General features: G+C 56.2%; 1 protein-coding gene across 1 annotated transcript in view; it reads right to left on the bottom strand.

The window, feature by feature from the left end:
* Positions 1–13,180, bottom strand: part of LOC107307205 (arf-GAP with Rho-GAP domain, ANK repeat and PH domain-containing protein 1-like) — a gene marked incomplete at its 3' end in the record, with an annotated part of 58,781 nt that overhangs the window by 33,254 nt on the left and 12,347 nt on the right. The window contains exon 5 of the mRNA XM_015850680.1: positions 12,727–12,901. Coding sequence (XP_015706166.1) covers positions 12,727–12,901 — 175 coding nt within the window. The remainder of the gene's footprint in view (positions 1–12,726; positions 12,902–13,180) is intronic.

Genomic DNA, 13,180 nt, shown 5'->3' with positions numbered 1-13,180 from the left:
ACAGAACCTCGTTGCGCCCACCCCTCCATGTCCCCACTCTGCCTATCCCCACCTCCACAAGGCACCCTCCCTTAGACTATGCGTGAGTAGGCCCCACTAGCTGGAGTCGCCGATTACTAGCCCCCACACCTGCTCCCTCGCCCCATACCTCCCTCGCCCAGCCCCACCCATACATCTCCTCCCTGCCACTCCACCTCTGCACCCATCGCTACTACTACCTCGCCTTCTCGCTCCATCTCCCACAGCGACCCCTCTTCTAGACCTCATACCCATACCGTGGGTACGCCGCGACTAGATCGCGTCGTGGACCCATGACCGCTAGCGTCCTCGCTCTTCGACCCCTCGCCCTAACCACCTCATAGACCGCCCCCCAATCGACCACCCCCCCCCATCACCATGACCCCATTACCTCACCTCTTGCGACCCCCCCAATAACATTCCCCATCCCCCAGCCGCCCCACATGTCCTCATTTTCTTGCAGACAGTTTTCAATCTCGTCAGCCTACGCTTCATACCCTCTCACCTAGCAACCTTCCAACTACTTATGTGGCGTGGACAGCCACCGCGGGGGGAGTAATCCATCCCGTGCTCGCGTTACAGCCGCGCACTCACCCGGATCCCACAGTCCTGCACCCTCTGCTCAGCCAACTCTCTCACCTGGCTCTCTGTGCCACTACACCGCACCCATGTTCCCCCCTTCCCCACGTCACCCTCTGTACCTCTCAGTTACCCCCCCTGCCCCCAATAACCCCCATTATCACCTCTGACCCAGTACCCATGCATGCCACATACCTCTAGTATGAGCGCCTGCGCCCTCAGGACTCCCAATACCCGGATCCCTCACCCCTACCCTACACCACCCTGACCCATATCCTACCAGCCTCCTGACCTATACTCTGAGGCCGATACACCCCACAGTCATTCTCCTCGCACACCTCCATCACATACGCGCCACCCCCATGTGAACACCACCTGCCCACTCTCTGGCTCCCGGTGTGCGCTCGCGCCATATGCTCTCCTCTCGCACCTCACTCTACTAGCCCCCCTCTGAATACTCCCTCAACTCAACCCCCAGTACGCACACCTAATTTATGTGGGGACCCTCCAGAACCTCGCCCATAACCACCTGGCGCTCAGTCCTCCACGCTCCGCCCACCCAATTTCCATAGCCACCCCACTCACACTCCCTCTCCACACACCCACTGTCCGTACCCACTGCGGCCCCACAATTCCCACTCCTCGACGCGCGCCCCCACCGATAACTCCATTGGACGCCAGGTGACACCTAGAGCCGTTGAAGGCTGCTCACTTCATACATCGACTCCGCCACCCACACTCACCTAAACACCCTCCCCAAGCGACCCAACCCTAATCTATGGCCCTCGGAGCGCCCAACTCCAACCATCCGCAGATCACCACTCCCAACCCCCCTCACGAGCAACCCCCCTACATAACTATCTCAGGTGGGACCCGGCACATGACACGCAGCGTGTGACGCCGCATGGAACTCACCTCCTGGACCCCCCTCACTAACCTCGCGCCCAACATAAATCCACCTCTCTCCCATACCCACACTATCTCCATTGAGGGCGCCCCCCACATAGTACCCCCCTCCACCCGTCCATTACCCACTGCTCCTCTCGGAACCCCATCCTCACCCTCCCCCAGCCACACACATCTCCCACTGTGTCGGGCACGCGCGGTAGGGCGTGCTGTTGCCTCTCGCCCCGTCCCCCCGTGATACTCGCTCTGGCCCACACATGCTTCATTAGGGGCCCGTGCACAATCACGTCCACACCCTCCCTCCTCCCACTCCAGCCCCATACATGAGTGTTTCGTGGTTGCTGTACGAGTCTGGTGCAGTCCGCCTGCCGCCACACAGTTCGGTGCTCCCCCTCCCCCACGCCCCCACAACCCTCAAGCGCTTCGCACCCCGCTACCTGCTCCGCTGTGGGGCTCTTCCCCCATAATGGTCACACCCCATTTGATGCTGGCGCAAGCGCAAGCCGGGCAGACAAGCCTGCAGGCGGAGCACTCCTTACAGCACAACCATCAACACCGGTAAGGGATACAGGACCATAATAGCATCCATTATAGGGCAGCCCCCTATAGATGGCCCCATATAGACCCAAAATAGAGCCTGCAGCGCAGAGAACATTCCTACAAGCACACCTCAAACCCATAAGGGGTGGGGACCCTAATAGATCACATATCCAGGCAAGCCACACCATTGACAAGGTGACCCCATATAGAACACACATAAATAAGGAGCCTGACAGGTGGAGAATCCTCAGCGACAACAACTCAGCACCGATTAAGGGGTGGGGACCCTATGACCATATAGGGTCCGCCCCATAATAGGTGGACCCTATAAGGACCATCTTAGGGCAATGGCGCCTATGAATGGCCCATATTAGACCTAATAGAGGACTGCAGGTGGAACAACTACAGCACAACCTTTCAACACCGGTACGGGGTGGCCCTATAGCATCCCATAATAGGGCCGCCCCCATATTAACGAATCTGACCCCTATAGACACAATATGGCGGCCCCATATAGGAAGACCCCATATAGGTGAGACCCTACATAAGGCCCTAAAAAGACACACTACAAGGTGGAGTCCCACACGCAAACCTCAGGACACCGGTAAGGGGTGGAATTTAGGGATCCCAGTGTACTGGGTTCTTAGCCCAGCTCCGCCCAAGGTTATAGTGCGCCCGGCTTGTAGTTGTGTCACCCACTTTGGATAGGGGCAGCACCGAAGTTAGGGTGGACTCCGCAATTTAATTGCAGCACCCTAAAGTCCGAGGCTTGAGAGCGTGGGCCCAGGAGGGAGATCCCAGGACACCATGAAACCTATTTCAGGGCTTGGGGATGTGTGAAGGGATGGCAACAGACCCATATCACGACCCTAACCCAGCACTCCATCAGGGAGCCGACCCACTATGGAGTGGGAGACCCAACCCATCTAGTTGGAGCCGCACCATACTCAGGAAGCCAGCCCATATTCCCACCCTTTATAAGGAACAGGAAACCCCATTCAATTAGAGGGAAACCCAGGCTCCCTCCTAAATTTACAGTCGCCTCATTTTATGGGCGACCCCTAAGAAATAGAACTCCCAGTGCGGACCCCCATATACCACCTTCGGCGTAGCGCCTCCCCACTACACCTTTAGAGGGCAGAGAAAACTCCATAGGGGGACCCCCTAACTCTCCACCATATAGGAGACGGCGCCCCAGTAGGGCACCCCCTCCAGCAGTTTGCATTAGTCCCATCCCCCCTCATAAGTGAGCTAGAAAAGCACCTGCATGGCGACCCGTTCCAACCCTCAAGTCGAGGTAGACCCACCTCGTCATAAAGGCGACGCGACGCCCCAGCCTCACATATCCTCAAAACGGGCTACCCTAGGGGCAAGCAAACCCACAATAAGGGACGCCCACCAAACCTCGGACACTATTACATGTCATTCCATATAGGCGGAGGCCCACCAATATCCCCGATCGAGGACCCCCCATAATCCCATAAGGAACCCCGCCATCAGGCCTAAGATTCCCGCAGACCCCAGGGCTCCATCTCCTTAACCGAATTACTCGCGGACTTGATAAACGCCCACTAGGCGTACTCCTCAGGCAGCCCTATATCCAGACCCTTCGGAGTGACGAGGGAGAAAGCGCCCATGGGCCTCCCAAACCACCATATCCCTAAGTTGATGGGATAGAAAAACCCATAGGGATCCCAACCCCCTAGGCCAACGCTCCATAGGACCCCAGGCCCGGGGCATATCCACTCTCATCTATGGGCAGGCAGAGACGCGCCGTATAGTGGGACGCCAGACCTCATCCTGGTAGAGGGCACACGCCACCACCACCATAGGACCGCCTCTCAAGCCCACATAATATCCACCCTGCCCTACCCTTATAATGGGTGGAGAATGGAAATGCCGGTCCAGCGAGACCCTCCTGAGCCCCCACGGTGCGCTCACGCAAATCCTAAAGGTGAACCCGCCATATAGAGTGAGCCCCAAATCACCGCATACTCTGCCTCCCACCTCTAATAGGGACAGTTAAACACCGCCCTACGGTGAACACCCAACCCCAGGGTCCCACGGAAAAACTCCCAGCTAGAAGCACCCCTCAGCAGTCTTCGCCACCTAATGCCAACCCTCTTAGGGCGGACCACGCCACTACGGGACCATCAAGATACACGCTAGTATCAACTTCAGGCGCTCAGTAGTGGAGCAGAAAAACCGCCTAGCGGCCCCCGGTCGTAAACCGACCCGATTCACACCCCACGGTGACACCTCAACAGGCCCCACTTCCTCTTATCCGGTATCGCGGGAGAAGACCGCCATAGGGAAGCCCGCAATCTGATCTTCCCTTGATCAGCCAAGCTATCTCATTGGCGGTAATAGCGAACGCGCGAGACCCCCCCTAGGGACCCCAAACCCCATTCATCACGCTGCTTAATGAGGCGACCGAACCTTATCATAGAGACGCGCCAGCCTCCCCCCTAACCATCCACTTATTAGTAGGACCTGGCCGCATCAAAGCCCCCATATAGCCCAAGCACCCGTACCTAGCGCTGTACGCGGAAACCCCATAGTGTGACCCCCCACGACCCCATTATTCCCATGACGTATATCAGCGGGACCTGAAAAACACTAGCCATGCAAAATGCCACACCCCGGTATACCGGCTTATTTATGGCCTCGCTAGCACCATTAAAACTCCCAATAGGCGACCCGCGAGCCCCTAACCATATATGCGCGCTATGTACTGGGCTGCCAGAATAACCCTAATAATGGGTCGCCCGAACCCAGTCTATCCCCTAATCCTTATAGGAGAGCCAGAAAGCCGCCATAGCGCTACCCCCATAAGAAGGAACCTGCCAACTCGCCAGCGCCCCCATGCGCACCATTATCCACGTACCCTTATATTGGACTTGGCCATGGAGCCATAAAATAAGACAGACCCTTAAATACCGAGTACGGGCACCCAGTATACCCGAGCTGGATCCCCCTATAGGGCCACATATCAAGAACCGCGCCCATCACTAGGCGGAATACCGCACAGCCCCCCATGATATTCAAGCGTTCGAGTTATGGCGCGCGCCCATAAACTCCAGCGACACTAGGGCCGCTCAAGGTGCGCCGAACCCCGAGCCCCTTTCCTCAAGCTGCGCCCTATGTCCAGGCGCGTCGCAACAACCTCCATAAGGGGTAAGCGCCCAGCCCATCACTTATCCCATGCTAATTAGGGGCAGAGCACCCTCCCCACTAGTGTACAGGGCACAACCCCCACTACCTTACCTAGTCCACCCTGTAGCTTACCTGTGATGCAAGAAAAACCCATAGAGGACCCGCGCCCCCGACTCCTCCCCTATTATATGATAGGCGCAGGAAAAGCGCGCCACTCCGGGCACCCTCAGTGCCCATATACCACTGTATGTCTCGAGCGCGCTCAGAAACCTCCATGAGCGCGGACCCCAGACCCGCGGTACTCCACCTTATATATATTGAGCGGGCGACACACACCCCACATAATAGGGGACCGCGCCCCTATACCCCAATAAGGTGCCAGCGGTCCCTACTGAGGTGACAGGAAACCCCCCCATAGTAGTAAGACCCAGCCCAGCTATCCTCTAAATTCATAAAATAGGGGCTCGAAAAGCCCCATAGTGGAGACCGTAAAGAACGCCCATAAGAGCCACACGCATCTGGGTCGAGTCAAGGATAACGCGCCACCCGTCCGTGTCCAGCTCACTCTATCCCATTTCCACTAAAGTTGACGCGAGCTGCGCAGTACCCTTCCTACAATCACTCTCTCGGCTCTGCTCACACCTAACTCCAATCCCCACCTAGTACCGCAGGCGACTAGCTCGGCACGCCAAATAGACATATAGCCAGGAGACCGGCGAACCTTAGCCGCCCCCGATATCGTGCCCCATACCGAATGCGCTATCCGCTCACTTGAATTTTATTCCTTTGATGGCCATTCCTCTACGGTACTCGTCATGGCCATGGCTGGGATTCCTCTGATAATAGATATAGCCGCGACAACTCATCAGTTCAGTAGGCCACCGGGACTGCCCTTCACACTCTCGTAGTTCTCTCGCCTCCGTGATATACGGCCCACGAGCTGTCAATATATCAGAGGATATAGCATAGACGAGCCTGGAAATGCCCTACCAACCATCACTTTAGCTATGTTAGGGGAACGCCGCAGTATAGTATCGATGTGGAGTTCACTCTTTACTAATGGACATGCATCATCACAGCGAGCACGAGGCTTGTGGCTGCAACTGCTAAAACGCTGCCGAACCTGCCGAGGACTTCATGCAGACTTCGATATTCTGGCGAACTCCAGTCGCCCACTGCATGACGCTACTCCTTCCAATTAACATAGCCACATTATCAGTCATCATCTATGCACTGGTGATCCTAAAGCCCAGACCTCATCCCCGTACGCCTTTCGCCTCGCCGACCACCTCACCCAGCGACTCTCGACTGTCACACTCCTGCGACCTCGAATCTTTCCATCGTGGTGCGAGTAACATTGAGGCGCTAGGTCTTACTTTTAGATAGGACCCGGTTTGCACTTTACAGCTATCGCGTGACGGTGAGGACCCCACAAAATCCAGCTCGATAGTCCGGGGTGCGGGGATCATCGCGTGGTCATTAGTGAACCTCCCACAGCTGGCCCGCCATAGAGCCTATCTACCACGCTAGCGTGGTCTCCTTCAGAGCAAGAACGCACAAAAAACGCCGACACTAGTGGGGAACACCCGTATGACCTCAGCCCATTATTTACCCTTCAACTTTTACCATGGTGAAGGGGATGACTCTTACATACTCGCACCAACCTTACATTTCGTCGGCGGGCCTCACACGCCCTCTATGAGGCGGCGCCTTTTATATTTGGTCTCTTCCTGCGGACCCCCTCGTCCCAGTGATATAATGGGTCACAGATATAAGATAAAAGCCGACTCTCCTCAAGGTGAGAGCGCCTGGTGTTCTACACTCGCATAAGTCGCGAAGACACCGTAGATAACGCTGATATCGGAGACTACCCACCGAGTTCATACTTTTTCGGAGGTCGAGTGTCCTGTCCTCCTTATATACTAAGAGACTCGTTCATACGTAAACCAGAAGTTCAACCATGCCACTCCTAGGAGATTGACGCCCCGAGAGGTTGCTCCGTCATGGACTCGCCCCACTCTATTATAAATGTACTGTTAGGTTGAGTGCGGCAGTAGAGACGCCCCCGGATCGTGGACCCCCCCCAAGTTCCTCCTCTCTCATCGGCCCGGATTTATCCTGTGCATGTCCTGACCTAATGGATGTAGAACGAGAAAAAAGTATCCGCCCCGATAGGCGCTTAGGCGCACAACCCCATTTCCCACACCAGTAAGGCAGGTCTACAACTCACAGCGTTGTCGTAGGTCTTGACTCTCCCGTTCCAGTCCCCCCACTCTTAATATGGGAATCCGGACTCATCTTCATTTAAGTAGAGGGCCTATGAGGCAAGAAACCGCCGAAACCTAAGCCCGGACCCACGCCCCAAATATTCCCCTTATCTTATTCGTTGGGCAGGAGTGTACAAAACCCCGTTTATAGGGACCCCCATGAGGGACCCCACGGGCCCCATTATTTCTCTGATACTCAGTCTCCTCTCTACGTACAATGTCTCGTGTGCGATCCGTAGAAGAACTTCCCACTCTAACTGACGGACACGTCGCTCTCGTACCACTGAACTTCTTCTCCTCCGCTACATGCCACTTTGACCCTATCTGCGTGGCGGCGCATCCGGTCCCAGCACCTCCCGGTGTCGGCCATCGCCTAGGCCGTGTAATTGAAGTCTCCTTCGCTCTTAGCCTGATTCTTTTTCTCTGCTTACATGAGATAGTCTCAGCCCAACGGTGCAACCCTCACTGTAGGACGGAATCAGCCACGGCAAACGAGCACCCACCACCCGTGGGAACCCCCCCTCCCTTGTTGCGCGCCCCCCAGGTGCCCCATATTTCCTTTTTATTCTGGGAGCAGTGCTGACTTACAACGTCGCAGTTGTTTAATAGATCGAAGGACAGAACATAGCAACTGCGAGTATGGGACAGACCCCCAGCCTCAACACCAATGAGCCGCAAACAGCCACTCCCGCGTCGTCCCCTTTTGCATACTATGTTGCCGTTTCCCGCTTTTGATATGGCATCCGCTCCTTCCCAGCTTCTCCCACACAAACACGAACACTTAAGTATCCCATACGCGTATGACTAGGGGGCCAGCCAAGGATGCCACTCAATAGTAGGTTGAAAGAAGCACGGAGCCACCCATTAGAGAGGAAAACTCACACCCACTCTCCAACAGTGAAATTGCTGCCTCTCAGAGGTTCACTGGGTTCTCCTAATGGGAGGGTAATTTCCTAGATGGAAACGCCTCCCACTTAGTGGGCGGTTTACGGCCCTCCATTATCAGGAATAATGGGGCGCCTGGCCCCATATCCCTAAATATTCATGGAGCGAAGCCCCAAGCCCAACCCGCAGGCAAATAGGGGACACCCGCTGCGCTCCCACGCAAACTTATGTGGAGTTCGCATTGTGTCGTGCAGGCATTTGCGGTACAGCCCCTCAAAACCCTTAAACGGTCGTGGGGTGGCCACACCCCTTCAGTGCGTAGAGTAGTCCTCTGCCCCGATAATATAGTCCACACGAGTGGGTCGATTTAGTGGACGTTTGCGCAGGGTCCTGTGTGGCTTTCGAGGAGCAAGAGCAGGGAAAGCGCCACACGCCATAATGTGTCCCTGGTTAGACCCTCGGCCTCTGCTTGCTCCTTATGCCCCCAATCCTTGCTAGGGTGGAACTCCATCGAGATTGGTCCTCGGATAGGTCTCTCCGCCTCTCTAGTGGGTTATTTTTGTCAAGCTCGTGCCCCGGTATTCCAAGTAAGTAGCGGACCTCCATGAGTGGGAGACACTCGCCTTAAGACCGTCTCCCATAAGGAAAACCCGCAACTCTAATGGGACCGGCGCAACCCGAATATTTGCCACCGGCTCTCACTCTCTTAGGCGCCTCGCTTCCCTCTGACCTTCCCAACTCCAGTTGCGGACTCACTGTGCCAGTGCTGGGGCGGGGTCCATAGTTTCCTCCTGCATCTTGCCTCATCCTACTCTGGCTTATCCCGGGCGTGCAAGGAAAAGCGAGCACGCCAGTAGCGATCTGGGCACTCACGCGGCCCCGGCTCTTTGCACCCTCGCTCCTGGGAGAGAGAACCGTACATCACCACTCGCCCACCCTATTTAGCTGTGGTCTAGAAACACCCATAGGAGACAAAAAACTCTCCAGACATAGGGACCTCCACATCTCGCCACGCATGAGCGTCGCATAACTTACCATCCCGATTGTATGTAGTGCGGGTGTCCAGACTAATCTACTCCCCAGAGTCTGCCCGATCCCACAGGCGAGCCCTCAAAGGGATACTGCGCCCTCACAGTCACAATCTTACTCGCCGGGTCCCGACGCACAAGCCCAACCATGACCGAGGGAGCCACACTGCCCAAGGGAGACCCCATAGGGCCCTCGTCAGCCGTTCAACGATTATGTCGCTTAGCATACCTAGAGGTGCGTGAGAGTACCCAGTCAGGGGACCCATAGAAACCCCATTAGGACCCCAGGCCCTGTGGTGACGCCCGGAGCAATCCTGCAGTATAGAGGCGGCACATGCTGCAGAGAGCGACAGAGAGCAAACCAACCAACATAGGGACCCACCAACCTCTCACTGATCCCTTTATTATGAGTGTGTTAAGAAATTAGAAACCTCACTAGAGAGGAGGCTGCCCAACGTTCCGCCAAACGCCCACATTTAGGGACGCACAGCCTCCACTCAGGATTCACTTACGTCACTAAAATAGTGCCTTCTTATGGTTCCCAGTCTCAGAGCGCAAAGCAGGATATGGACCCCCGCATGAGGGACCCCTCCAGCACGGTGCTGTCTCGCTCCAGACAATGAGAAAGAAAGTTTAATCCACATGCCCGCCTGCTGTACTGGTAGCTCCCACTATCCCCTCCTCGGGCTGCGTGGCCAGAGTAGCAAAAATCCCCTCTAGAGGGACCCAGCAGCCCTTTATTCGACTTAATTCCTCGCGGAGTCGCAGAGTAGCTAGGATGTGATCCCCCTGCACAGCTACCCCAAGCTGCATGCCCCATAGAAACCCCAGTGGGTGACCCACCTTCCCACCAATAGCCCTGGGTGAATTGCCCCATGCCTATAGGCAGCAAACCCCATAGAGAGCCATTGTTAGTACCCCAAACACCCCACATGCAGGCAGCAAAAAACCTTCTCCTCCAACAGATCCCCAAACCGCAAAGCCTCCATCGCGGAACCAGGAAGTTTGGGAGTTTAGCTTGCGGCCCGTCGCATTCTGTTGGCGGCTCGGCTCTATTAGCTACTCTGTCAGGTGCCCGCCACACGAGCGCCAGTAGGCTGGGGCCAGTGGCGCGCGCTTAGTCGCGCTCGCCCCCGATCTTCGTATAGTTGAGCGGCTGCCTATCAGTACGCGAGAGGCTGACGGACGTACCCCTTAGGAGCTCCAGACATCTATGCCATGGGCCGGTTCTGCCGCCAGGATAATAGGAGTGTTCCTGCTTGTCCCGCGCGTGTAGTGTAGGCGCTGACCTTAATAATGCGACGCAGGGACCTTGCACGCATATAGGGTGGGCTGGCCCTCTCCCTATTTAGGGCCGTCTATATGGGGGCCGCCTATACGGGGCCGCCCCTTTAGGGGCCGTCTATTTGGGGGCCGCCTATAGGGCTGCCTATTTTTAGGGCCGTCTATATGGGGCCGCCTATAGGGGCTGCCTATTTAGGGCCGTCTATATGGGGCCGCCTATAGGGGCTGCCTATTTAGGGCCGTCTATATGGGGCCGCCTATAGGGGCCGCCCCTTTAGGGCCGTCTTATATTTGGGGGCCGCCTAAGGGGCTGGCCTATTTAGGGGCCGTCTATATGGGAGCGCCTATAGGGGCTGGCCTATTTTAGGGCCGTCTATTTGGGGCCGCCTTAGGGGCTGCCTATTTAGGGCCGTCTATATGGGGCCGCCTATGAGGGTGCTCCTATTAGGGCCGTCTATATGGGGCCGCCTATAGGGGCGGCTGCCTATTTAGGGCCGTGCTATATGGGCCGCTATAGGGGCTGCCTATTTAGGGCCGTCTATATGGGCCGCCTATAGGGGCTGCCTATTTAGGGCCGGTCTATATGCGGGCCGCCTCATAGGGGCTGCCTATTTTAGGGGCCGTCTATTTGGGCGCTATAGGGCTGCCTATTTGGGCCGTCTTATATGGGCCGCATAGGGGCTGCCCTAGTTAGGGTCCGTCTATTTTTGGGGCCGCCATTAGAGGGCATGCCTATTAGGGCCGTTCTATATTGGGGCCGCCTATAGTGGGCTGCCTATTTAGGGCCGTCTATTTTAGGCGGGCCGCCCATATGGGGCCGCCCCTTTAGGGCCGTCTATATGGGGCCATCTATAGGGGCTGCCTATTTAGGGCCGTTTATTTAGGGCCGTCTATGTGGGGCCGTCTATTTGGGGCTGTCTATTTAGGGCCGTCTATGTGGGGCCGCCCATATGGGGCCGCCCCTTTAGGGCCGTCTATATGGGGCCGCCTATAGGGGCTGCCTATTTAGGGTCGTCTCTATGGGGCCGTCTATAGGGGCTGGCTATTTAGGGCTGTCTATATGGGGCCACCTATTTAGGGTCTATATGGGGCCACCTATATGGGGTCGTCTATATGGGGCTGTCTATATGGGGCCACTTATTTAGGGTCATCTATATGGGGCCATCTATTTAGGGCCTATATGGGGCCGCCTATATAGGCCCTAAATCTCTATATGGGGCCGCCTATATGGGGCCACCTATTTAGGGCTGCCTATATGGGGCCACCTATTTAGAGTCTATATGGGGCCATCTATATGGGGCTGCCCTATATGGGTCCTATAGGGGTCCACCTATATGGGGCTGCCCTATATGGGGTCCTATAGGGTTTCCATCCCTTACCCAAGCTGATGTAGTGTTGTAGGATCTCCTCCTGCAGGCTCTATTTAGGGTCTATATGGGACCATCTATTTAGGGCCTATATGGGGCCACCTATATGGGGCTGCTCTATATGGGATCCTATATGGTCCCACCCCTTACCGGTGCTGAGGTTGTGCTGTAGGATCTCCACCTGCAGGCTCTATTTAGGGCCTATATGGGGTCTCCTATATGGGGTCTCCTATATGGGGCCGCCCTATATGTGTCCTATAGGGGTCCATCTATATGGGGCGGCCCTATATGGGATGCTATAGGGTCCCCACCCCGTACCGGTGTTGAGGTTGTGCTGTAGGATCTCCACCTGCAGTCTCTATTTAGGGCCTATATGGGGCCATCTATATGGCGCCGCCCTATATGGGTCCTATAGGGGTCCACCTATATGGGGCGGCCCTATATGGATCCTATAGGGTCCCCACCCCTTACCGGTGCTGAGGTTGTGCTGTAGGATCTCCACCTGCAGGCTCTATTTAGGGTCTATATGGGGTCACCTATATGGGGCTGCCCTATATGGATCCTATAGGGTCCCCACCCCTTACCGGTGTTGAGGTTGTGCTGTAGGATCTCCGCCTGCAGGCTCTATTTAGGGTCTATATGGGGCCATCTATATGGGGCTGCCCTATATGGATGCTATATGGTCCCACCCCTTACCGGTGTTGAGGTTGTGCTGTAGGATCTCCGCCTGCAGGCTCTGCCCGCTGCGCTGCGCCAGCATCAATGGGGTGGGACATTGGGGGTCCCCTGTGGGGCAGGACACGTCGGCCCCACAGAACAACAGGGACTGAGTCTCTGCCACGTCACTCGTGGTCACGGCCATACACAGCGCCTGGGGGACAGGGGGATGGGGCAGGGGGTATGGGGTCAGATGGTTATGGGGTCAGGTGGGTATGGGGTCAGGTGGGTATGGGGTCAGAGGGTTATGGGGTTGGTTATGGGGTCAGGTGGTTATGGGGTCAGGTGGTTATGGGGTCTGAGGGTTATGGGGTCTGAGGGTTATGGGGTCTGAGGGTTATGGGGTCTGAGGGTTATGGGGTCTGAGGGTTATGGGGTCAGGTGGTTATGGGGTCAGGTGGGTATGGGGTCAGAGGGTTATGGGGTCAGGTGG

The sequence above is a fragment of the Coturnix japonica genome, unplaced genomic scaffold (genome assembly GCF_001577835.2).
Source record: "Coturnix japonica isolate 7356 unplaced genomic scaffold, Coturnix japonica 2.1 chrUnrandom509, whole genome shotgun sequence".
NCBI classification, from domain to species: Eukaryota; Metazoa; Chordata; class Aves; order Galliformes; family Phasianidae; genus Coturnix; species Coturnix japonica.
This window is presented reverse-complemented; position numbering and strand designations above follow the sequence as displayed.